This window comes from Kogia breviceps, chromosome 10 (genome assembly GCF_026419965.1).
Source record: "Kogia breviceps isolate mKogBre1 chromosome 10, mKogBre1 haplotype 1, whole genome shotgun sequence".
In the NCBI taxonomy this organism is placed as follows: domain Eukaryota; kingdom Metazoa; phylum Chordata; class Mammalia; order Artiodactyla; family Physeteridae; genus Kogia; species Kogia breviceps.
The window spans coordinates 5041064-5068771 of NC_081319.1; the positions used below are offsets into that span (position 1 = coordinate 5041064).

Here is a 27708-nt window from a genome sequence, read left to right on the forward strand (position 1 = left end):
TTAGCAGGTGCCTTTTTGTGCGTATGTGTACCTATTTCTCTAGCATGAGTGCCTAGAAGTGGACTTGCTGGGAGGAATCGTATATGCATTAAAATGTCCATAGGTAACGCCGAATTGCCCTCCCGATATCCATTCCTGCCAGCGTTGGATGAAGATACACAGGTTTTCACACATCTTGCACCAGACTGGATATTATCAGTCTTTTAAACTTTTTGCCAGTCTGACGGGGGAAAAGGAACCCTCAATGTACAGACGAGGAAACTGAGACTCCGAAAAGTTTAGGGACTTTCCCACATGATGGGTTGAGATTTGCCACTTGATGTGTCCGACTCCAGGGAGGACGGGCCAAAGGTGGACACGGACTTCTGTGCTATGCATCCTCGGGCACGTCTGGTTTTCTCTGTGCCTCGAGATGCCGGCAAGTTGGCCTTCGTCCCCACGCCAATTCTCAGGCCCCTTCGGGGCAGCCAAACCCTGGCCCTTCCAGATTGCGAATCTGGGGCCAGGGAGGACCAGCCCTACTGCCTTCACGTCTCCGAAATGGCGACCAGCGAGATGGCGAGGCCACGCCCCCTGGGAGGCGGGGCCTGAGTTCAGGCTAGAGCGATGGATACCCGAGCCAAGTTTCAAGTCCACCACTAGGCGAGCTCGCGCAGAAGCAGAGAGTTGGTGGCGTCGCAGGTCGGGAGGAGGAGCACCGAGTGGAGGGCTCGCTTGCCGGGGCCGCCCGAAAGCGTCTTCAGTGCGGGCGCTGGGGCCGCCATCTTAGATGGCGGGAGTAAGACGAGAAAGACCGTGAGAAGCGAAGGCTTCCCGGCCACTCTTCTTGGGCCCTGAAGAGGGCCAGCTGGCCGGGCCTTGGGGTGTGTGCCCTGAGGTGCGGAGTGCGAGAGCGACGATGCGAGGGCTGCCCGGGGCCCCGTCCCCTGGGCTGGGGACGCGCCGAATGTGACCGCCTCCCGCTCCCTCACCCTCCGCGGGGAGGAGGAGCGGACCAGACGCCACTGCCGGACGACTGGACACAGAGGCGGCCGGGCTCCCTCAGGTAGGCTGCAGGGCCGGGCCCGGGATACCGGGGGAGTCGGGCGGCGGCGGGGCTGAGGGGGCCGGTTTCCCCGGAGGCCCGGCCAAGGCGGCGCTGGAGCGGCCCCGCGGCTGCCGGGCGGAGGGCCCGGGCCAGGCCGCTGTCACCCCGGGTGGCGCTGGGCGGGCGGGGACCCTGGGGCCCGGTGTCATGGCCGGCGAGCCGAGTTCCCACATCCCCACTCAGGTTTCCTTGTGTTTTGGGGAAACGTGCTGGCACTACCCCTGTACCCGGTGCACATTCCTTATATTTTGGCCACGGGAAAAACCGCCCAGAGCTGTCTCGGATCTGTGTTGTCACTCAGATGGGCTAATGTCTTTTTGGTCGCGGAGTGGGGGACCCGGGCTTGCATCTTCTCTCAAGTGACACCCTTTTCCGGAAGATGAGAGCAGTCGGGGACGGGAGGAGGAAATAGGTCGATGCCCCACCACAAAGGCATAGGGGCCTCCCCTTGGGTCTCAGGACTCTGCGGGTAGCTAATGAGACGTTTGCGATGCTTATACTGACGATTGGCCCCGGGATTCTTTGGAATGGAGATCCAGGGCTCTTGTGTGTGAAGTGAGAGCCTCCTGGACGGTTCAGTTCTGCAGCTGCCAGAGGCTCTGCAGAGCTAGTCGATGCCCGGCGAGAGAGGAGTTTGGACATCAGGAGAGGCGAGGCGGCTGGGTTCATTCATTGTTCTCTTTCAAGGGCTCTGGGTGTGCCCCCTGGTATTCATTCTCAGGTGGGAAGAATGATAGGGTCTCCTCTGTCTCCTCGAGTTGCGGCCGGGTTCTAGAGGATCACCCAGTCTACGTAGGGAGTGGATTCAGCGCACGTTCATCATTTCTGCCAGATTCGTCCTCTCCGGGCGGAGTGGAGGGAGTCTGCCCTCTTGTTAGCTCCGGAGGCATCAACACAATGCGCTGTGATTAGGATGGATTTACCAAGTGTCTTGGGAATTTGGAACAACTAGTTTTGCCTGGGGGAGTTGAGGAAGCTTGTAGACTGGAGGGGACTTTTGTGCTGAGGTTTGGGCCGATGAGTAAGTGCTCATCAGGTGAGGAGGAGGGGAGAGCACGCTAAGTTGAGGGAACAGCTGGTACAAAGGCACGGAGACGTGCAGGAGTTTGGGGAGCAGCAAGCAGTCTGGGGTGCAGGAAGGAAGTGGTGGGAGATTAGGGTCTGAAACAAAAGTTGTCTAGCTTGTGAAGGATCTTTGTTGAAGATAGTGAACTAGTTGATTTAATTGGGATTATTTTAAACGAGTGTTGCTAATTCTCCTTTCTTGCTGATAACTTTATTTTCTCCTTCTCTTGATGTTAGAGCTGATAGCAGTTGCACAGATTGACTTTGTTAAACCCAGTTAAGAACATTTTGATAAGCGCTTTATGTCAAATGTTTTGTACTTGCACTGTGGTGAAGGAACTGAACTCATATTCATAGGGATTCTTGCAAACGTTTCTTCTAAAGTTACACTTGCTAACAAAAATGTTGATTTTATAAATGTAGTACACTCTACTAATACTACATTTTCAGTGGCTGTTGACAATGTAAACCATGCTCCCCAGTCATTTAGAAATTGGCAGATTATATGAAACAGCTGAAAAATTGTAGAATGCAAGTATTTTTAGTTAAGTAAATGTTTTATATAGTAAACTGTTTCTTTGGATTGATTCCGTGGATTCCAATTCTGTTATAAAGTCTTTAGCTCTATGAACATAATTTTCCCCAAAGATCTGTATTGTGATTAATGTTTATGCTAAAGTGATTATTATGGTATTAACAGACTTAATCTAGCAGTTCTTAAATCTTTCTTGGGTTGTGATGATTATATACGTCTGAAGAACCTTTTGGCTTGTTTTCACCCTTATCAGTTCAAGGGATAAGCTGTTGAGAATGCAACAGAGACGTTTGACCCAGTTGAACACTGGATACTTGGGAAAATTAACCTGTTAGTCTTTCTGTTGTAAAAGCTTATCTTTTAGGTATGCGGTGTTTGTGGTCGTAAGTCGTAGTGGAACTGCTTAGCCTTGTTAAACTCTTGTCAAATAGTTTAAAAGATGTGCATGCCTCCTTCAGAATAGCTTGAGTGAAATACATTAGAACATATTTTATGGGATTTGGTTTAGCAGAAGAAAACAGTGAGAAGCAGGTTAAGCTGGTCACTTATGATGAAAAGTATCTAAAAGATGAAATGGAGAAAGGTTAAACTTTATGTATTGTATTATAACTGCTTTGAGACTGGTTGCTTTTAGTTTAAAACATGCCGTTTGTGGAATCCAAAGTAGGAGTTTGCTCTGAAGATGAAACAACTTCTTGGAAGTTGAATTTGACTTTTTCAGAAGCACCAGATTATTTATTAAATGGAAAATATAATTAATAACTTGAAATTACTATTTCAAATATCCTGTTAGTAGTAGGTGCATGATTCTATCACATTTTAATTCCAGATAAAACTTTGTTAATAACCTATTGCTTAAAGTAGAAAAATGTTACATGGGAGAGTGCTCTTGTTTGCATGTTAACCTAGTAGGCCATACATAATAATCCTGGTCTTGGGAGGAGCTTGTTAGCCAAACAGCATGCCTTAATGTTGACTTGCAGAAGAGAATTTTAAATATTGCCTTTGAAAGGCAGTGGACTAATGTGACAGCGGGACGGGGGTTAGTGAAACCACAAAATCGAGCTTTGACTTATTAAAAGGTCTTCTGTTTTTTAAATTGTGCGTGTCATGGAAGTCAGTTCTCCATAACAAATGTCTGTAGTTGGAAAATTGCTCACCTGGGCTAAATTAATTGGGAAATCAAAGAACACTTGGGTTCATTTAGGATAAATTTGTTTAGGATTTAGGTTGGGGTGTGTGTGTGAGAGTGTGTTTATATTTATGTATGTGTATGGATGTATAAGAATGCTTATTTGCTAAACTGACCAGGTTGAAAATGTGATACTAGATATTTGTGTTATAATTCAGTTAGTATTTCTGGTATAGGGCTTAACTACCTTGCCTATAATCCTCAGGATAGTAACGTCTGGGTATTTTATTCTTGCCTTAAAGTTGCGAGTAGAAATTCCTTAATTACATATCAAAGTTTTCATCTTTAATTTTACAGTGGTTGAGTCATTCTGTTCCTCCTTTACTCCCAGAATACTTGTGTAGCTCGCAGTGATTTTAGTAGTTAACTTCAGATTTGTTAGCTTTTCTTCTAAAACTACTCCTAGAATGTCAGTTTAATCAAGGAAAATGTCAAATGGGTGTTGTTCCTTTGTTACTGGTTTTGGCCCAGGCTATCTCAAGTCTCTTTGGCAAATCACTCAAGAAGTGTGTTAATTGCTTCACATTCCAATCAGTGTACATAGTTTTTCTTGAGGAACACTTGACACAGAGTTTTATTTTTAGATCAGATTCTAAGGGATTTTACTGGGTGGGGATTAACAACCCTAAAACTAGTTTGGAATCAAAATCTTTGTGATTTAGAAACTTTACATTTTTGGTTAATGAATGGGAAGCCACAGGCAATGACAGTGTTTTAGGGAACCAAATATGTCTAATTGCTTCTGAGGACCCTTGTAGATTATACCGATGACATCTTTCTACCTGTTGGGTTTCACTTACCATCATCCAGTAGCAAGAGTAAGTACATCTTTACTGTTGTAGTCAAGATGTTGTCTTCTATTTATTTTCTTCCAACCTGCTAGGGAAGGCAAAAGTAGTCTGATTTCTTTGAAGCTACTTCTTTCTAGGCATCATATTTGGACAAAGTATTTACCTTTCTCCACCCGTGAACATTTCTGATGGAAGAATCAGGCTAGTTAATGTTTAACTATGTTAATCGGTCTTTAAGGTTATGACCTTTTTTTTTTTTTGGTGGTACGTGAGCCTCTTGCTGTTGCCTCTCCCGTTGCGGAGCGCAGGCTCCGGACGCACAGGCTCAGCAGCCATGGCTCACGGGCCCAGCCGCTCCGTGGCATGTGGAATCTTCCCAGACCGGGGCACGAACTCGTGTCCCCTGCATCGGCTGGCGGACTCTCAACCGTTGCGCCACCAGGGAAGCCCAAGTTATGACATTCTTAATCTGGGTTTTATGGAGGCATACTTTTCAATCTCAGATCGCTTTTAACATCTGTCCTTTACCTAGGTTTGGGGTAGATGAAATACTGAGTTTTCCTTAGAAGAACATGATTCTTGTTCTCTGTGGCAAATCTTATTAGGAAGCTCAGAGTTTTGGGGAGAGGCATTTCCCTGGATCCAGATAGATCATTCAGAAAGGAACTGCCATTTGCATTTAAGAAAGTTTGTTTAGGGCTTCCCTGGTGGCGCAGTGGTTGAGAGTCCGCCTGCCCGATGCAAGGGACGCGGGTTCGTGCCCCGGTCCGGGAGGATCCCACGTGCCGCGGAGCGGCTGGGCCCGTGAGCCGTGGCCGCTGGGCCTGCGCGTCTGGAGCCTGTGCTCCGCAATGGGAGAGGCCACAGCGGTGAGAGGCCCGCATACCGCAAAAAAAAAAAAAAAAAAAGTTTGTTTACAGTAGAAAAAACTAGAAAAAGTTCAAATGTACAACAATAATAAAATGATTAAGTAAACTGTGGTACAGCCACTTATGGGGCCCTATGCTTTTCATTAACTGTGGCGTATATGAAGCATTTATGACACGGGAAATGCTATATCCAAATGATTACAGTTGTGTTAAAAAAACAAAACAATACAATGGAATATTGCTCAGTAATAAAAAGAAGTGATGTACTGATACATTCTCCAACATGTATAAACCTTGCAAACATTATGTTAAATGAAAGAAGCTAATCAGAAAAGACCACATATTGTATGATTCCTGTTATATGAAGTGTCCAGAATAGGCAGATCTGCAGAGAAAGTAGGTTAGTGGTTGCCAGTGGCTGGAGGGAGTGGGCAATGGGCAGTGACTGTGACAGGGGTTTCTCTTTTGAAGTACTGAAAATGTTCTAAAATTGATTGTGGAGGTGAATGCACAACTCTGTGAGTTTAATAAAAGACATTGAATTGTACACTTTAAATGGGTGAGGTGTATGGTATGTAAATTATTTCTCAAGCTTTTTAAAAAAACTCAAAACCTACCCATAGGAAGAAAACAGATGTAGATGTTAACAGTGGTTGTTAAACAATAGAAATAGGATAATGTCCCTTTATACTCTTCATATTATCTGAATATATTGTCTTATAATAGAAAAATACATATAATAAAGTTAAATTCTATTCATGGTGTGGGCCCTTATGTCCCTCCAAACATTTAGTCACTCTCAGATTACATTGACAACTATATTTTTGAGCTTCTTTCACCTGTTTTCTACTTCCTCCAGATTAGTTCAGGCTTTTATGCTGTATTTGCCTTGACTGTTTTTAGAACCTCTGAATTGAACTCCTTTTTCTTATTTCTTCCCATGCCAGTACACTTTTCACATTATTGTCAGATTCACTTTTTAAATGTGTAGAATCTTAAAAATTGAGTTTCATTAATTTTTTGTATAGATAGTACAGTCACATGCTACAAAATTCAAAGAATACAGAAAGTTATGCTGTGCAGAGTAATTCTGCTTTCCCCTTTGTTTCCCAGATACCCAGCTTTTTTTCATGGAGGGAAATATGTTATGGGGTTCTTATAGTTCCTGTTTTGTGATGATACAAGAATATTCAAGTGTAGACGTGCTGGCCTTACTTCCTTTGGCAAATTGTCCAAGAGTCTCCATTGCTTTTCAGACTAAGCATACAGTTCTTGCTTCTATGTCTTGCTAATGTGAATTCCTCTTACTATATTCAGTGGAATTCAGAAGGCTTTTTTTTTTTTTTTTTTTTTTTAAGCACCTGAGTAGGTGCAGCAGGCTAGTGTGGTGGAGGGTGAATTAGGCAAGTGCCTGCCTTCAGCGACCTTATCTAATGAGGAGAGATTCTCAGGATTTCCTCACTCTTATCTGTTCCTCTTATAAGAGTCATTTTGAACACCATCTTCTAAATATCATTTCCCGATCTTTTTCTCTTCTTCTCACTCATTGTTTCCTTCTTTGAACCCCACCTTAAAACCCTTGCGTTTATTTTTCTTATGGTCTTTATCATATAGTCATTTGTGAGCTTATCATCCCATTAGGTTATCAACTCAAATTAATGCTTTCTAGTCAATGTGCAAGTCCTTCTTTATTGATATTTGTGAAAAAAATTGAGAGGCTGAGGGACCAGGCCTGTGTGCTTTGGTGAAAGCATTGAATCTAAATTACCACATTTAATATTAGGTTGTATAATAAGACCTTTTATTTAAACTTAACACGGTTTGTGTATGTACTTTTCGGTAGCATGCACTGTAGAGTTTATATGTATTTATTGTGATGTATTGATATTTTATTAAAGTGTTTGTTTACCTCTCATCTTTTCTCAGAGGACTGTATCTTAATCATTGATTACCCAGAGTTTAGCATAGTGGCTGCCCCCCCTGATTTCAGTTCAATTTGTTGAATGTAAGGTGCTAAATGATGTTTATTGAATTTTTTGTATCGATGTCTTACATCTCTGGCTAAACTTCAGCTCCTTAGAGCTGAGCCATGTCTTGTTTATAAATCTCTAGTTCTTAAAACTTTCTCTTGATTATGTAATAAACATTAATTGCATGAGTAGAGATTCACAGGTTAATCACCTGTGGATTTAGTTCCTTCCTACTGCCCACCACACACAAATGCTTACAATTAAAAGGTTATATACTACTTCCTAAGCTCATACTCAGAACCTTGTAACTTAGGACTTCTGTTGAAGGAATTACCTTGTTTAGCTTTCCCTTCTGTTTTGCTTAAGCAGTAGAGTGCTCTGGGTTCTTGCTGCCAGCTCCTTGAGGACACTTGCCTTCTTTGGCAGCTTGCTCACTCATTGGTTCAAACCACTCTTGCCATATTGGCTATTTTCTTCTGCATTCATAGGCTTTGTACGTGGAGGAAAGTTTTAGCCAGAGAGAATGAGGGGGTAAATGATAATCTTCTGCCTTCCTTGATCTTAGTCTGGACTGGAATTAGAGAAGTGTGAATGTGAGAATAGATATGTCCTTCATGACTAGTATTTATCTAGCTGTCTGACAATGCAAAATGGGCCCTTTAGGCTTTTTTTGGGGGTGGTGGCGGTGGTGGTGGTAACTAATACAAAATATACCATTTTAACCATATTTAAGTGTATTATTCAGTGGCATTAAGTGCATTCATAGTGTTGTGCAACCATGACCACTAATCTTTTTCCACAACTTTTTCATCATCTCAAACAGAAGAACCCTGTAACAATTATACAATAACTCCCTATTCCTCCCTACCTCCAGCCTCTGGTAAACTCTGTTCTGCTTTCTCTCTGTGAATTTGCCTAGTCCAAGTATGACTATGATTCCAAGGGGAATCATACAATATTTATAATTTTCTATCTGGTTTATTTCACTTACTGTGTTTTCAGGGTTCGTCCATAGTATGTTGTGTGTGATAATTTTATTCCTTTTTATGGTTGAATAATATTCCATTGTGTGTGTGTGTGTGTGTGTGTGTGTGTGTATGCTCCCATGTGAGCACACATAAAATATTTTATTTATCCATTCAATAGTTGATGGGCTCTTGGGTTCCACCTTTTGGCTTTTGTGAATATTGATGCTATGAACACTGGTTTACAGGTATCTATTTGAGTCTCTGCTTTTATTTCTTTTTAGTATTTACCCAGGAGTGGAATTGCTGATCATATGGTAATTCTGTTTAACTTTTTGAGGAACTGCCAAATTATTTTCCACAGCAACTGAACCATTATATATTACCACCAGCAATGCATGAGAGTTTTAATTTCTCTGCATCCTTGCTAACATTGGTTATTTTCTGTTTTTTGATAGTATCTGTCCTAATGGATGTGAAGTGGCTCTAGGCTTTTTTCTTACTGCTGATTAGATCGAATGGTCAAACCAAAAGGTTCAGAAGTTGGCTGTATTTGCATCGGATGGACTTTTTCCTTCCTTATAAATGTATTTGTATACAATGTTCTTGAAAGAGATAAATTAATTACACAATTAGTGACTCATTTTTTGAAAAAAAAAAAGTTTTTTGTTAAGCTGGTACATATAGTTGTTGTAGTTACCTTCTTTGTACCCTCATTCCCCCCCACTTTTTTTTTTTTTCTTTAATTTTCTTGGCAGCCACGTGGCATGTGGGATCTTAGCTTCCCAACCAGGGATCAGACCCGAGCTTCTTGCATTGGAAGCGAGGAGTCTTAACCACTGGACCGCCAGGGAAGTCCCTACCCTCATCCCCTTTTAATCTAAAATGTATTCAGTTAACCTGCAAATGATGATTTCAGTTAATCCTGGGTGGTAAGATATATAAGGTGAAAAAAGTAGGGTACTAAAATGTGTACAGTAAGACTCCATTTTTATGAACAAAAACATTTACATGTGTCTGTTAAAATGCTACCCTTTCAAGTTCAAATACTACAATGAAATCATTCTTTATTGTCTACCTCTTCCTCCACGAACAAGCTATAAGTGACCTTTCCACGCTCTGAATTCTTATGGTTTTCTTAAGAAGTTACCCCTCTCCCTCCACATCACCACACACAAAAAAAGCTGTCACATCTTGTAAGCCTCTTTGTCATCCTGAAAGCTCATAGCACATAGTCAGTCTTTGGGAAATGATGTGAGCCTCTTTGTCATCCTGAAAGCTCATAGCACATAGTCAGTCTTTGGGAAATGATGATTTTTTTTCTTCTACTTTAAAAACTCTTTGAAGGCAAGGTTTGTCTTTCTGAACTTTATATTCTTCGAAGCAGCTAGCAGTTGAAATAGATTCTTAGAAATTGTTAAATGATAGTGCTCCGCTGTATACTTTTCCACTTAGTTCTCTGCCAGGTTGCAGTAGACAGAGAGGCATTCTGGTTCTTTAGATTGTACATATCAGTACTTTTATGTGGTAGATAGTGATTCAGTATCCATGGAAAATAATTAGGGATAAGTATTGTAATTATAGCTTTTCTCCATTAATATTTTATTCTCATATTTAAGCATCTAATTTTGTGCGAGGTGCTATACTAGATGATGGAGTATAACAAGATGTAGGAAATGCATATAGTTCTTTTCCTTAAGGCATTCAGACTTTGGTGTATAATTACATAGGTTACATTCTCATATTTTGTTGTTTTGCTCCTGTGGCAAAGTAGCTGGGTATAATTTAGGGCTTTAATGAATCTATGGTCTAATTTACAGAGAAAACTTCTGCACATTTCCTTGTTTTAAGAAAATTATTCTTGAAAAGTTGATTTAAAATATTTTATGGGAAACAAGTGATACTATCAGTTTTACAGGTATACCTTATTGTAATTGTTACTAGTTCTTAAAACAAGCAAGGTGATTGATTACCTTTGGGGGTATCATTGAAGTCTAGGGAATCTTTCTGTGTATGAAAGCCATTGACTCCAGAAGGAACTGTAGGAGAAATGGCCAAATCAGATGGTTACTTCTTGAAATAGCTCTGGCAAGATTGTAAACCTGGAGGAGTACCTCCTATCTTGAGGATAAATCTCAGTGTCTGCCCAATTGAGAGATGCCAGTGTGCAGAATAGTGGATTCACTTATTTTATATTTCATGTCTTTGTAAAAAATTTTTTTATTTTTGCCGTACGTGGGCCTCTCACTGTTGTGTGTTGTGGCCTCTCCCGTTGCGGAGCACAGGCTCCAGACGCGCAGACTCAGCGACCATGGCTCACGGGCCTAGCTGCTCGGTGGCATGTGCGATCTTCCCGGACCGGAGCACGAACGCATGTCCCCTGCATCGGCAGGCGGACTCTCAACCACTGCGCCACCAGGGAAGCCCTCATGTCTTTATTTTTGAGGAAAGCTAATGCCGTTTTTTAAGTCACTTGTTGATTATGCAGGACTTGCCACTAAAATTGATGCCTTTTATGTGGAACAGAAATTATTGGTACAAGGAGGTTAAGTCAGTGTTTCCAGGCATTAACTTATTAGCAGGATGAGATATCTGCGTGGTTTTTATTTCCTCTCCTTCCCCTTCCACTGACGAGGCGTTTTTTACTTCATTATTACCAGTTATCAGAATGATCATTCCTAAACCATATTTTATTTGTGCATTGTATTGATGTATTTTCATGCTTGTGTTAATGGTTTTAATTTGTAAATGGCTCTGTTCATTTAAAAATGAGCAGTTGCTGCCTAAATGAAGAAGCAATGACTTATTTGGAGATGAAAAGTAAAACTTGGGTTAAAGAAGAGTTCAGACAAAGTGACTTAAAATGAAAATAATGAAAAACTAAGTTAAAAATAAAATTGGCTCCAGATGTCTTTCATTGTGGAACTGATTGCTTTAACATAATTGTTTGGACTAGCTGATTAACTTGTTTTGAAATTAATTATCGTTTTAAAAAGTTAGACTCTTTTCTAAACTCCGGCGGCCCTGCTTCTGCCCTGCTTGCTAACTATTAGAAGGGTCGAGTATCACATTTTTTCATGTACGTGTATGCTGGTCAGTCATCTGATGAAGTTACCAGTTTGTGGTCAGAAATTGAGAAAGAGGGGTGAGGAAACTAAAAATATTGACACACACACCACCTTGCAGTGCATCAGAGTGCCCTTTTGAACTGGTTGGGAAACTGTAGCTAAGCCATTTCCAAACTAGACATATTATTGTTTCCTAGCTTGGACATAAGTGTTTGAGCGTTTCTGTTCAGCAGAAACTTTCTATGTGTGAGGGTGGGTTTTTTCCAGTGTTGTGTGACCAACTGAATTAAAACAGAACAAAACAAAACACTTAATCCTTAAAGGAAGCTTGGAGTAATCTTGAAAAATTGATCACCCAGTCTCTCAGATGGATCAAGGCTGGATTGAACGAAGGGCTGAGCTGAAAGGAGAAATGAAGAGTGAAGTCGCATTATAAAGACATTAAAATACGAGTAGGAAATTCCCTGGCGGTCCAGTGGTTCGGACTCTTGCTCTCTCACTGCCCAGTGTTCAGTCCCTGGTCAGGGAGCTAAGATCCCACTAGCCACCTGGTGCGGCAGAAACAAACAAACAAAACAGCCAAACAAAAAAAGAGTATTCAACTATGTTTTTGCCTTGCCAAAAAAAGTGTTTTAATAATGCAGGCAGTTTTAGCCACCATTCCTCATATTGAGTCTATGTTCTTGTGAGATTTTGATTGCAGTTGAGGAAAGTGAATCTATTCTTTTGTCATTCTCAATTCTCCCAAGCCTTACAGTTTGACCATCTCACAATTGAGTGTGATTGTTGTGTCTAAAGATACATTTTTTAAAAAAGGTCTCTAAAGATAATAGCTTACCTTTGTTGACTTAACTACTATATGCCAGGTTCTTTTGAGAGTTTACCTTAATTCATTTAATCTTCCCTTCAGCCTGAAGATGTAGGTACATTGTAATCCTTATTTTGAAGAGGAAGAAACAGAGACAGATGGAGTAGATACCCTAAATATAGGCCATCTACTTAAGGAGAGATTAAAGAGAGAGAGATTTTCTGGGTTAGTTTTGACTTCATCCTACATCCTATCAGCACCTTAGAATTTAAATTCTAGATGTGATGCAAACTTACTGTTTTTGTTGGGTTTTTGGGAATGCCGTCTGCCTTATAATTTTCTTTATGACTTAGAGTAGTTCCATTTCCTTCTTATAGGCCTTATATGATTAACTCCACTTCATCCCTGTATTACTTCTTCATCTAAATTATAAATTTATTGAGGGCGGGGTTCAAGTCTTAATCAAATTTGCCTCTCCCAAGTACTTACTTTTCATAGAGCCTTCAGAGGTATCCCTTCTGAAGAGTTGTCTTTCCTAAACTTCTTTTGACTTGAGTAGAAATAATTACTTCCATTACTTTTTTTCTGTAAGATGATAAGGAATCACTTTGTTATGACTTTGTATGTGAAAACTTTTCTTCAAATCTTACATATTTAATTTAGGGATTTAGTTTAAAATAGCACTTTAAGAAGTATTCTTCTTGGGGCTTCCCTGATGGCGCAGTGGTTAAGAATCTGCCTGCCAATTCAGGGGACACCGGTTCAAGCCCTGGTCCGGGAAGATCCCACATGCCGTGGAGCAACTAAGCCCGTGTTCCACAACTACTGAGTCCGTGTGCCACAATTACTGAAGCTTGCGCGCCTTGAGCTGGTGCTCTGCAACAAGAGAAGCCACTGCAATAAGAAACCCGTGCACTGCAACGAAGAGTAGCCCCTGCTCAACGTGACTAAAGAAAGCCCGCGTGCAGCAATGAAGACCTAATGCAGCCAAAAATAAATTAAAAAAAAAAATAGTATTCTTCTTTCCAAAATGTGTTTCTCTCCACCACTAATCAATATTTCATAAAGTTCTAGGAACTTTTAATCACTTGGGTAAAACAGTTGTGGGCTCCCACTGAAGCCCTTGAAGTTTGGAGTGATTGGGGGTACCCGTCTAATGTTTTATCTTAAACATTTACCATTTAATGGGGAGACTTCCCTCTCTGGAAAAATTTCTGTGCAGATTTTGACAGTTCTTATGAGAATGTTTAAGATGCCTAGAATTTTATATGATAGGTAATACTCTGAAGAGTGAGCTTCCTGGAAAGATTTCTGAAATGGTTTATTGGCTTTTGTAATTTTAAAGGTTCATTAGACAATTAAGTAATCAAAACTGAGTAGACACAAGTCTTTGGATTAGTGTTAGTGTTCTGGTCAGAATGGCTGTTGGAGTTATTAGCCTATTTTCTAATTTTCTGATTTACCAGGAATATAGAGTTAGAATATTTTAATTAACTGATTAAAATATAAATTGAAAATATACTTCAGATAAAGTTGTATACCATATATAGTTAATAGAGCTACTTCTAACTGAATTTTACTTAAAGAACAGTGAAATAGGGTATTTTACATGTCTTTTAAGCATTGTCACTGTAAGTTGTACATAGCATTTGGTTTATTTCTCTTTGATAGTAAATCTTGTCTGATTTCTCCTATCATGGGAAAAAAAATAAGCTTTCTGAGGACATGATAAATCCAAGCAGAGAAGAGAGGTATTTTCCAAAAAGTTACATTGGTTAATTATAGGTAATTTAGGAGCATGCCGATGTTACTCACAGGTTCCGAGTTACAGACTAATAGGTAAAGCATCTCGAATTATTACTCCATGCAGTCTCTGCGGAGGATCTCTGGGAATATGGAGACAGTTTGCAAAGATCAAATGAACAAGATAGCATATGGCCAGTGATATTCCCCCAAGTAATGTGAGAGCTAAACAGTTGATCTGTATTTTGGAACCTGGGACTTAATTTTGAAAGACAGTACCAGTCAGTAGCGGTTAAGAGCTTTAGGCTTTGAACTCAGAAAAACCCAGGCTGGAGGTGTAAGGGCTATCTAGAAGAGTTCCTGATTGTTGTATATCATGATAATAGGGAACATTTACTGTCTCAGGCCAACACTGTGTGTTTCACGTGTTATTTAATTCTCACATCTTATAAAACATGCTGAGTAGAGGAGAATGAAATACAAGTAAATCTTAAGTTTAGGTGTCATAAGTCAAAGGCTGTTTAAAACTATAGGCACCGTAGTGGATTCAGGTCGGTTATACCAGTTGTAGTCGTTTAAAGCTCTTGCTACCAGTTCCTCCTCCTCCTTTCTCTGCTTTCAAACCAAGGAGAAACTCACATCGGCTAGATAATATTACAACAGAATTTTAACTCTAGGGAGTGCCCAGGTTATTTTGATGTATAGGAATTCTTTTGTATTGACTAATCTTCAGAAATAGTCATGGTTTGTAGTTCAGCAGTCTTCTAATTACATGGAGATTTTATTTTATCTAAGCTGTATTTATTACCAACTCTGGGGAAAAAAAATTTGGGGTTGAAGATAAAGAAGAATGACTTAAAGGCAGTTTACAAGACCAGTGCTCTAACTCCTGAGCTACAGAGCTGTAAAAAGCAATTTAGACTTCATTATTTTTGTCTTAAATCCTTATCCATTTGCTGCAGATTATAAGAGTTAGCTTTCTGAATAAAAGATTATATGTTTCATACATTCTCTATTCTGTATCATTTAGTGGATAAAAAAGGTCATGTGAGAAAAAGCATTATTAATACAACTGCTCTAAGGTACTTTGAACTAAATCATTTATTATTTAGGAATGACGTAAAAATCTCTTAAATGTGAAGTAAATTTAAATTGCTTATGATATATAAAACATATGTTCCTTTCTTCCACATCAGGTCTGATGCATTACTTATAAACAATAAACTAATTATTTCAAAATAGTATAATCAGTGTGTTAAAATAGAGCTGTAATTTGAGTCTGAGGACCTGAATTGTTTGTTTTGCTTCCCTTATTGTCACTAAATCTTTTGAACTTCACATTTTCTTTATCTACAAAGAGGAATACCTGCTTTTAGCCTGTTTAATTCTAACAGCACTAAGAGATAGTGGAAAGGAATAAACTGTAAAGTTCTGTAAAATTTTAAGTTGTCCTGTTTGAAGTAAACTTTCTGCAATCAGTCTCAACCGCAGAATGCATTGCTACATTCTCAGAAACTAGATTTTAGGTAGATTAAGAATTTCTTTAAAATCTCATTTAATGACAAAGTGCTAGCTGCCATAGGTGTTTTTTGCTCTACCGCTTTAATATTTTTAAGTGAAATAAAAGATAGTAGTGTTTGAATAAAAACTCAAAAGCGAGGGTTTTTTTAGACTGATTTTAAATACTGATTTGCTGAGGCATTTTGAAGAAAATTCAAAATGTCTGTGTGTGAAAATATTTACATTTGTGTGTGTGTGTGTGTGTGTGTGTTTCCCTAGTCAGGAAGGGATAGTAAGATTTATTTGGCTGTTTGGCTTGGCTGAGGTAGGGAGAGGGTGAAACAAAGTCAACCTTAGCCCCAGGTTTGCCCAACTGCTTCTTGACTCTTTTAGGCAGAAGTTTTAGGACTTTTTGATTCTTGGACACTGAACTTCTGAAGAGCTTCCTGAATTAATCAGGGTTGTTATAATTGGTTTTTCTTACCATGGTCCAAAGATGTCTAACGTCTAATCCTTCGGGAGAGTAACTGACAAGACAATGGATGAGGAATGTTGAGTGAGTGCTCTGCTGAGGTATCTCCAGAAGTTGATAGAATAACATTTCCAGTCAAACATGTATGCCTCAGATTAGGCTTTAAGGTGGTAGATGGACCTTAAGCATAGGACTCAAATCGCTTAAAAAAAATTATACCCTAAGTACTGGTATTTTCATAATTGTGGTCTTATCAGATTTGACTTGTCCTGGGGCTCTTTAATAGTACTTTGTATGTGTGCTGCTCCCTAATAATCTTGCACCTGAAACAGTCTTGCTTTCAAAATGTTTTTTTTATAGCATCTGGTAAACTAAAACAAAAAACAAGACTCTCCCAGTGTAATGAATCTCTTGATAATTACTGTTTTATTTAATCTGGTGCTATTTATTCATTTTTAGAAATGCCTCTGAATGCATGCAGCAATTCATTGAAATTATTGCTAGCGTTGGGTCACAGGGTGAGAAGGCTGAAATGAATGTGTTGTGTTTAAAATACCTTTATCACAACCTGGTATTCTGGATTTTGAGTTTAGAATAAACTATTCAAGTGTCCTTTGTAATATCACTTGTTAGGAATTGTACTAGGAAATAACTTGATTTCTCTAAAATTTTTAAACAAGTCAGTTTTCACAAACATAGTATGGCCCTTATATTTACTACCCTCTTACTTTGTTTGCATATCCAAGAGTGTTCCTTCCTGCTATAACCAGTTTCTCAGTCACCTGGTGTTTTGTGTAGATTGGGGCAAGAGGATTGTGGAAAGAGTGCTCAGAACTCTGCAGACTTTGGAAATACAGTAAAGCTTTTTGCCTTAGCTGCGAGAATGTTTGTGACTTCTCTGTTAATGCCTGGGAGTTGAGTGGTAGGTACTGTGCTCTTACTGCCCATTTGATTTGTTGCCTTATGACAAAAGTGCAATGTTATGGGGAGGATTTGTACCTTGCTTTACCAGTGTTTAGACTTTTATGTTTTATTTTATTTTAGACTTTTAAAAAGATAAACTTATTTCTTGAGAGTGTAAGATGAAAATTCTGTTCTCTTTCTTCAGAGCTTTCTGCTTGGCTGTCCTGGTGCATATTGTTCATGGAAACCCCCAGGAATGTGTTCTTGATTTTAAGAAATACAAATTTGCTGTAAAAGCTGAGTTTTTTTAACATTCCTATATTTGAATTATTTAAAAAGGAGTTTGAGAACTTTATCATTTTAATCATCTAATGAACGGTGTCATGTAAAACTTGTTGACATTCAACAGTCTCTTGTTTTTTATTCATTGAGAAATCGGCTTCATCATTTACTAAGATGGAGACTTATTTTTACGGCTTCAACATTACGGCCTGTGGTATTTGGCCCATAGCAAATACAGAGAAAGTGGTGACTACTGTATGATTCTAGAATCATTTGCAAACCTGATGTGAAAATGTAGCAGTTTTCCAAGATTTTAGCTTTTGCATATTCTGAAATTGCTGAAAACTAACAAAATTTTAAGTTTGTTTTTCTTTAATTTTGCTGATCGGTTTCATGGTTGACAACTTATGTATATGAAGAATATTTTTGATTAACATCCAAGAATCTAAACTATAATTTGGTTATGCTTAAGAAAGCATTCTTGTTTTGAGACACGTACCCCAAATATTTGTTAATTATTGTATTTCCTTTAAGCTGAACAACCCCCTCCTTCCATCTGAAATCCTCTTTCTACACATTCTTTTGCATTCTACATGATCTTAGCCATGTTTAAAAACACACTTCTACATTTCTTTAGCAGGGGCACAGTCGTTTAAAACCACTTTTTATTTTCAGTGGTGTATATTTAGGACAAATGGATGTGTGTGTAGGTGGAACATGTTTACAGTTTAGTGTGACAGAGCAGGTGAACAAGAATGGTGCTTGGTTTTATTTTTAAAATAAAACAACTATGAAGAAAAATGCCAAACAATACTAGTAAATCAAACTTTGGAAATAACTCAAGCATAGTAGAATTACATAATGGTTTCAGCTGGCTCTTATCAGCTGGTTTTTGTCTGGGATTTGTCTGATGGAGCTGCTACAGTGAATTTAGCTGACTGCCAGCCAGCAGTTACACTGTGCCGATTCTACAGTTGCAGAATTCCACAATTGTTAGTGTTCTGGTCCTAGGGTTTAGCCCCTCAGCATAGTATGGTTCATAAATGACTGCACTGATGATTTCTCTTAGAACTCAGCACCCATTGGACCCAGGTGCCAGCATTTGTTATTCATTCAGGATGTGTCTTATGGCCAGTTGTATGCTTGACACTGTTAGAGGTGATGGGGTTTTTAGGGTGAACTGAACTTAGCTTCTTGGAGCATACTATCTAGTAGGGTAGGCAGACAGTCATTGGCTAGGCAGATATCTAATGTAATCTCAAAGTATTAATTAGATGGTAATAAAGTATTATGAAAACAACAAAGCTGAGTAAAGAGAGAGGAATGATGGGGAGGGGCAGGATACATTTAAACAGGATGATCAAGGTGGTCCCCTTTGAGGAGTGACATTTGTGTGGAAACATGATTGATGAGAAGTGACTAGCAATGAGAAGGCCAGTATGACAGAAATAAAGTGAACAAGAGAGAGAAGGGTAGGAGATAAGGTGGAGAAGGAAGATAGAGGCCAGGTCATCATGTAAGGCCCTGTAGGTCATAGTTAAAGAATTTGGGTTTTATTTTGAGTGTGATAGGGAACCAGTCACACTTAAAATAAGGATTTTAGCAGAGCAGTAGTGTGGCCAGATTTGTGTTTTAGGGTTTCTTAGTAGAGAATAGATTTAGAGGCTTTGGGAGTGGACATTGTGACTCCTGGTGTAATCTAGGCAAGAGAAGATGGTGCTTTAGGTTAGATTGGTTGGGTTGGGTTAAAGTAGTTGGATTTTGGGGAGGGTCTGACGGTTCATGATGGATGATTAAATGTGGTGGGTGAGGAAAATACTAAAGGAATCAAGGATCATATCTAGGTTACTTTGTTGTGTGGATAAGCACTATTATTACCAAAAATAGTAATATAGCTATCATGTGGTAATAGCTATCGTGGATTAAGTGGCCACTATGTACCAGACAGTGAATTTTTCATAGTTTGTAGTTTTTCATTTACTTCTTATAGCCACCTCGTAAAATATAGTTGTGCTTATTTTACAGATAAAGAAATTAAGGCTTAGATGTTTTTTGCCTGGGTTCACACAGCCAAAAAGGTTACTCATCAACAGGTCTCTTTGACTTCAAAGTGCAAGCACAGTTTATTTAGTAATTCAACAAGTACTTTTCTAGGAGTTAAGTATACAGAGGTTATCAAAGCTGAGTCACTGTTCTAATGGAGTTTAAGAATTTATAATTTGGGTGTTAAAAAATTTTACCGTAAGAGTCTATACAGTTTTGTGGACCAAGTGTGTAGGAGGACCTTGCTTACATGAATGTTGGATTTTTGGTAGCCTTAATCTTCTGGAATGTAGCTTTGACCATGCACATAAGCCTGTCCTGAAGCCTTTTCATTACTCAGTAGGCTAGGCCCTTTCCAGCCTAGTAGGCTAGGTTCTTTCTCTTCTGTTGTGCTCCTTAATACACAGGCTTGATTATCTCTCTTTCTCATATTGGGTTGTCAATAGCAAATGCTGAGGAGTAGGGGAGTCCATAGAGGTGTAATTACTATCAAGTCAGAAGTGGCACTGGTAACCAGAGTGTAAGAAATACTTGAAGAATAGAAAGGAGACACAGAACACTGTTGTCTGTTACATTCATTATCATTATTGTTTTGAAACTTTTCCATCAAACTACCCCTAAAAGTAGATGAGGGCTTCCCTGGTGGCGCAGTGGTTGAGAGTCCGCCTGCCGATGCAGGGGACACGGGTTCGTGCCTCGGTCCGGGAAGATCCCACATGCCGCGGAGCGGCTGGGCCCGTGAGCCGTGGCCGCTGAGCCTGCGCGTCCGGAGCCTGTGCTCCGCAACGAGAGAGGCCACAACAGTGAGAGGCCCGCGTACCGCAAAAAAAAAAAAAAAAAAAAAAAAAAAAAATTATTTATTTTTGGCTGTGTTGGGTATTCGTTGCTGCGCGTGGGCTTATCTCTAGTTGTGAGCGGGGGCTACTCTTTGTTGCGGTGTGTGGGCTTCTCATTGCGGTGGCTTCTCTTGTTGCGGAGCATGGGCTCTAGGTGCGTGGGCTTCAGTTGGCGTGCGGACTCAGTAGCTGTGGCTCCACCGGTTCTAGAGCACAGGCTCAATAGTTGTGGCGCACGGGCTTAGTTGCTCCACGGCATGTGGGATCTTCCCGGACCAGGGCTCGAACCCGTGTCCCCTGTATTGGCAGGCGGATTCTTAACCACTGCGCCACCAGGGAAGTCCCATTAAGATAATTTTGTAAAGACCTAAATAAATGGAAATCTGAAGGTGCAATGTCTGGTGAATACAGCAGATGAATCAGAACTTTCCAGCCAAGCTGTAACAGTTTTTGCCTGGTCATCAAAGAAACATGCAGTCTTGCATTATCCTGATGGAAGATTATGCATTTTCTGTTGACTAATTCTGGACGCTTTCTGTCGAGTGCTGGTTTCAGTTGGTCTAATTGGGAGAAGTACTTGTTGGAATTAATCATTTGGTTTTCTGGAAGGAGCTCATAATAGAGAACTCCCTTCCAATCCCACCATATATACACAACATCACCTTCTTTGGATGAAGACTGGCCTTTGGTGTGGTTGGTGGTGGTTCATTTCGCTTGCCCCACGATCTCTTCCATTCTGCATTATTGTACAGTATCCACTTTCTTTTTTTTTTTTTTTTTTAAAAGAAGATGTTGGGGGTAGGAGTTTATTAATTTTTTTTTTTTTTTTTTTTTTTTTGCTGTGTTGGGTCTTCGTTTCTGTGCGAGGCCTTTCTCTAGTTGTGGCAAGTGGGGGCCACTCTTCATCGCGGTGCACGGGCCTCTCACTCTCATGGCCTCTCGTTGCGGAGCACAGGCTCCAGACGCGCAGGCTCAGTAGTTGTGGCTCACGGGCCTAGTTGCTCCGCGGCATGTGGAATCCTGCCAGGCCAGGGCTCAAATCCGTGTCCCTTGCATGAGCAGGCAGATTCTCAACCACTGTGCCACCAGGGAAGCCCTACAGTATCCACTTTTCATTGCCTGTCACAAGTTGTCTTTAAAATGGAACGTTTTCATTACATTTAAGTAGAGAATTGCATGCGGAAATATGGTCAAGAAGGTTTTGTTTGCTCAACTTATGTGGAACCCAAACATCAAATCGATGAACGTAACCAAGCTGGTGCAGATGATTTTCAGTGCTTGATTTGGATATTTTGAGTATGTCAGCCATTTTCCCACGTGGTATAACGTTGATTGTTTTCAATTACTGTCTCGATTTGATCACTATCAACTTCAACTGGTCTGCCCGACTGTGGAGCATTGTCCAGTGAGAAATCTCCAACACAGAACTTCGCAAACCGCTTTGAACAAGTCTGATCAGTCACAGCACCGTCTCCATATACTGCACAAAACTTTTTTGGCATTTCAGTTGCATTTTTACCTTTTTTGAAATAATAAAGCTTAATATGCTGAAAATGTTGCTCTTTTTCTTCCATCTTCAGTATTAAAATAGCTACACAAAAATTCACCAATTTTGATAAGTCTTGTTTTAAATGCACGCTGATATGACAGCTGTCACATATAATCTAACAAAATTGTTTCAAATGAAGTTAAAGACAACTAAGTGCTACTAGAGCCATCTTAGGGAAAACACCGAACGAACCTTTTGACCCACCCAGTATTAGAATAAGAAGTCAAGAGACGTGGGCTTATAGTTCCAGGTTGGCTTTTAACTGGTGGTATAACCCTTGATGAGTCTTTAGATCTCTAATGCACATTTTGTTAATTTTTGAGTTGTCTATGAAATATTCTATGGGAATATACTAAAATAGAAGTTTTCTGAGTAATTTAAGCAGAAGATGTCACCTACAAAAAAGCCCACATACTACTGTTTTCACAATTACTCTGTATATTGTATTGTTGAGTTAATTACTTTTGTTCAAGAATTCTAATTATTTGTCTATTTATTTATTTATTTATGTATTTATTTATTTATTTATTTATTTTTACCAGGTTTAAGTATTGTGTAAGCTGCATCAATGGAGCACATACAGGGGGCCTGGAAGACGATCAGCAATGGTTTTGGATTCAAAGACACAGTGTTTGATGGCCCCAGCTGCATCTCCCCTACAATAGCTCAGCAGTTTGGCTATCAGCGTCGGGCATCAGATGATGGCAAACTTACGGACCCTTCTAAGACAAGCAACACTATCCGTGTTTTTTTGCCAAACAAGCAAAGAACAGTGGTACGTGAACATTGCTCTCAGAAAATGTCGTTGTCCCTCACCCTATAGAAAACATTATGGATCATGTTGCCCATCTTATAGGCAGGCGAAATCTTCACTGTCAACTTTGAGTCTTTATTTATTTTAAAATTTTATTTTAGTGTTTTGTAGTTGTACCTGTTTTTATTTTGTTTTTAATTGAGGTATAGTTGATTTACAATATGGTGTTACTTTCAGGTGTAAAGTGATTGTGATATTTTTTATATATATATATTTTTTTCAGATTATTTTCCATTATAGGTTATTACAAGATATTGAATAGTTCTTTGTGTTACACAGTAAATCCTTGTTGCTTATCTATTTTATGTATAGCAGTTTGTGTCTTTTAATCCCATACTCCTAATTTATCCCACCTTTCCCCTTTGGTAACAGTAAGTTTGTTTTCTATATCTGTGAGTCTATTTTGATTTTGTGTATAGAGTCATCTGTATTATTTCTAGATGCCACATTTAAGTGATAATCATATAATATTTGTTTTTTCTGTCTGACTTCACTTAGTATGGTATTCTTTTTTTTTTTTTAAGTATTTATTTATTTGGCTGTGCTGGGTCTGAGTTGCGGCACACGGGATCTTTAGTTGAGGCATGTGGGATCTAGTTCCCTGACCAGGAATTGAACCCGGGCCCCTTGCATTGGGAGCTCGGCGTCTCAACCACGGGACCACCAGGGAAATCCCAGTATGATATTCTTCAGTGGCAATATTTCATTTCTTTTTTATGCCTCGGTAATATCCCATTGGTGGGCACTGTGGTTTTTTCCATGACTTGCCTATTGTAAATAGTGCTGCTAATCAACTGGGGTGCATGTATCTTTTCAAATTAGAGTTTTCGCCTTTTCTGGATAGATGCCCAGGAGTGGGATTGCTGGATCATATGGTAACTCTAGTTTTAGTTTTTAATAAATTTATTTATTTATTTATTTTTGACCATGTTGGGTCTTTGTTGCTGCATGCAGACTTTTTTTTTCCTAGTTGTGGTGAGCGGAGGCTGCTCTTCGTTTGCAATGTGTGGTCTTTTCATTGCAGTGGTTTCTCTTGTTGTGGAGCGTGAACTCTAGGGCACGTGGGCTTCAGTAGTTGTGGCATGCGGGCTCAGTAGTTGTGGCTCAAGGGCTCTGGAGCTTAGTAGTTGTGGCGCATGAGCTCAGTTGCTCTGCAGCATGTGGGATCTTCCTGGACAAGGGCTCGAACCCGTGTCCCCTGCATTGGCAGGTGGATTCTTTAACCACTGCACCACCAGGGAAGTCCCTAGTTTTAGTTTTTTAAGGAACCTCCATACTCTTTTCCATAGTGTGTGCACTAATTTACGTTCCCACCAACAGTGTAATAGGGTTCCACTTAGGGACTTTGTTAATTGGCTTTCCAGTTGCAGATTTTACTGCTTTATGTTCCTTTCACACCCCTTGCTTTATCCCAGCTCTTGGCCTTCATTCTTTTGTTAGCCTTGCCTGGAATGTCTTCTTTACTGACATTTCCTCTAAACAGATAGTACATTCTTCTTTTTTAAAAAAAATTTTTATTGGAGTACAGTTGATTTACAATGTTGTGTTTGTTTCAGGCGTACAGCAAAGTGAATCAGTTGTACATATACATAAATCCACTCTTTTTTAGATTCTTTTGCCATATAGGCCATTACAGAGTATTGAGTAGAGTTCCCTGTGCTATACAGTAGGCCCTTATTAGTTACCAATTTTATATGTAGTAATGTGTATATTATATATAGTAGTGTGTATATTTCTTTTTTTTGTTTGTTTGTTTGCGGTACACGGGCCTCACACTGTTGTGGCCTCTCCCATTGCGGAGCACAGGCTCTGGACATGCAGGCTCAGCAGCCATGGCTCACGGGCCCAGCCGCTCCACGGCATGTGGGATCTTCCCGGACCGGGGCACGAACCCGTGTCCCCTGCATTGGCAGGCGGACTCTCAACCACTGCGCCACCAGGGAAGCCCAGTAGTGTGTATATTTCAATCCCAATCTCCCAATTTATTCCTCCCCCCCTTACCCCAGTAACCATAAGTTTATTTTCTACATCTGTAACTCTGTTTCTGGTTTGTAGGTAAGTACATTTGTACCCTTTTTTTAGATTCCACATGAAAGCAATAGCATATATTTATCTTTCTCTGACTTACTTCACTCAGTATGATAATATCTAGGTCCATCAATGTTGTGGCAAATGGCATTATTTCGTTCTTTGTTATGGCTGAGTAATATTCCATTGTATATATCTACCACACCTTCTTTATCCATTCCTCTGCTGATGGACATTTAGGTTGCTTTTATGTCCTGGCTATTGTAAATAGTTCTGCAATGAACATTGGGGTGCATGTATCTTTTTGAATTATGGTTTTCTCTAGATATATGTCCAGGAGTGGGATTGCTGGATCATAGGGTAGCTCTATTTCTAGTTTTTAAAGTAATCTCCATACTGTTCTCCATAGTGGCTGTACTAATTTATATTCCCCCCAACAGTGTAGGAGGGTTCCCTTTTCTCTATGCCCTCTCCAGCATTTATTGTTTGTAGATTTTTTGATGATGGCCATTCTGACTGGTGTGAGGTGAAAATAGTATAATTCTTATGGGGATATATTTCAAAGGGTTCTTTGGAAAATTCCCTTAGACATTTCTGGTGATTAAAAAATTGTTTTGTTCTGAATATTAAAGCAAACTGTTCATTAAAAAATTTTTTGATATTATAGGTATATTGAAGGAAATAAAATTGCTTAGAAAAATTATTTTGGTAAATTTCCTAGGCCTTGTGGGAAAGCTGGAGGTAGCTTAAAAATCATAGCTCTTTTCCAGGGGCACTGAACTAGCCAGTTATTCCTGCATAGTTTCTCACATGAAATCTCAACTTTTCGAAGAAATTACTGCTCAAAAAGTTTCTTACTATCCTGAGAGCGGAAAAAAAAAAACAAAACACCTGGTTGAAACAGAAAAATGAAGTTGTGCTAATTTTGCTTGGCATGGGACATTTGAGAAAACCTTCCTTCAAAATGTCCACACCTCCTCCTTTCCCACCCTCTGTTTTTTGTGTAAAAGCAGTGCGTTGTGTTTATTCTGTGTAGCTAGGCGAGGTAAGGTTTCAAGGTAGGCAAGTACAGTCCAGAGTTTTCTCAGTTTGCTTCTAACAGTTCAACTCTCTCCACTTTACTAAAACTTCCTTTATACTTCTTTTGTGACCCTAAAGAGCCTTCCAGTTATAGTGTTGTACATTTAGGTACATTTTGAACTGAAGGCAAAACTCAAAGGCATTTTAAAGTGTGAGTAAATTTAGTTTTGTTCCCTTTCCTAAAAATGAAAGTTTAATGGCTGGCAAAATAAATAATAATAATAATCCCCTTATATTTCAACAGTAGTCTTTCATTTGCAAAGTGATTTTTACCCATTATTTTCTCAATAATTTTCTTTCTTACCTTAAGTGGAGAGCCCAGGCGGGAAGTCTGAATGTGATGGGAAGCCGAAGATCATCTGGTGCTGCTTCTGGGCATTACTGCCACTGTCTTGTCCACCCCCATCTACCAGTTTGCCTGGAAGAGTGGGAAACTTAGTTTGGCGTAATAATTAAGTGTATGGGCCTTTAAGACAGCAAGGCCCAAATTTAAATCCCTGTATTGCCTTTTATAAGCTGTATCATCTAAACAAATTACATAATATTTTGAGCCTTTGTTTCCTGACTTTTATGAAATGAGGCTCATGCTGACTACAGTGGCTAGTTCATAAGTAAAATGGCAGTTATGATTATTTCTGAGTGTTTTCTGTATCTGTATACTTTTTTTAATTTTTAAATTTTTATTTTTGGCTCTGTTGGTTGTTTGTTGCTTTGCATAGGTTTTCTCTAGTTGTGGTGAGTGGGGGCTTCTCTTGTTGCAGAGCATGGGCTCTAGGCATGTGGGCTTCAGTAGTCGCAGCACACGGGCTCAATAGTTGCGGCACATGGGTTCTAGAGCATGCGGGCTTCAGTGGTTATGGCGCATGGGCTCAGTAGTTGGGGCTCACGGGCTCTAGAGCGCAGGCTCAGTAGTTGTGGCGCACGGGCTTAGTTGTTCCACGGCATGTGGGATCTTCCTGGACCAGGGCTCGAACCTGTGTCCCCTGCATTGGCAGGTGGATTCTTAACCACTGCGCCACCAGGGAAGTCTGGCATTTGTGTATACTTGACAGCCTTCATTTGAGCACAACTGGTGGTTGGGGACGACTGATTTGGAAGCTTGACTTCTCCGACAGCTTTTGAGAAGGTTCTGTCAGAGAAAGTTAGTTTCTTCTGTTTCTTTGGCCAGAGATGGACTGTGTATCTCTGGAAGTAGTACCACCTTCTTTCACTAGGCACCCAGCTTCAGGGGAGCATTGAAGGAGGAGAAGGAGTCATTTGCTGGCCAGCCTGGCCAGTCAGCTGTTTCTAATCATCCCCAGGTTGCTTCACTGCTGGAGCCCAGAATGACTATCATAATCACTTAGTGGGCTCCAGAGATGAATCAGATTTAGCTGATTACAACCTGTGTCCATGGGGAGTTGTAGAGAGAAGAGTGATAGAGAGGATCTATGTCTGATTTAAATAATTTTAGAATAATTAGTCGTTGCTTGTTTTTTGAATTTTTCTTGTCACTTGTTTTGTAAACATGCCTCTCTTTGACTAACTGCTGCTGCTAATTATTATTGGATGAGTGATTGGATCATAGCTGAGGCCCATTAATTACCCCTGGAATCACCCGAGAAGCAGTTTAAAATACAGATTCCTGAGCTTCATTCAAGATGAACTGAATCAGATGGATGTGTTAGAGGGGGCAGGCCTGGAAAATACATTTTCACAGGCTCCTCAGATGATTCTAATATCAGCCACGTTTGGGAACCCCACTGGATTAGAAGATATTTAAAGTACTGTCTAGCTCTTGTAGCTGTGACTTTTAATGAAGATTAAATAGTACACATATCACTTTACAGTTTTCAAAGTACTACTGCACAGTATTTGATACAGGTCATGATTCTTTTAATGTGAGTGTTTATTTAGTTTTCACTGTCCTCATTCTTGGTGTATTCATAGTTCAGATCATTCTCCCTCCCTTTACTTTGCTGTTTTGTGTCTGGAAGCTGGAAGTTAGTGGGATATTTCTGAGGGTATCACTGCTTCAAGAAACCTTTAAAATAACCTTGTGAAACACTGTAAATGAATATTTAAAAATATTTTAAACCTTTAAAATAAGTACACACATCACTCACCTC

The 27708-nt window shown here is 39.9% G+C and overlaps 1 protein-coding gene across 2 annotated transcripts in view; it reads left to right on the top strand.

Moving 5' to 3' along the window:
- Positions 1–634: 634 nt before the first annotated feature.
- RAF1 (Raf-1 proto-oncogene, serine/threonine kinase) overlaps positions 635–27708 on the top strand; it is a 51526-nt gene continuing 24452 nt past the window's right edge. For both annotated transcript variants that reach the window (XM_059076101.2, XM_059076102.2), the window contains exons 1-2: positions 635–1045; positions 22221–22453. In XM_059076101.2, the coding sequence (XP_058932084.1) occupies positions 22247–22453 (207 nt within the window). In that variant the 5' untranslated portion in view covers positions 635–1045; positions 22221–22246. The remainder of the gene's footprint in view (positions 1046–22220; positions 22454–27708) is intronic.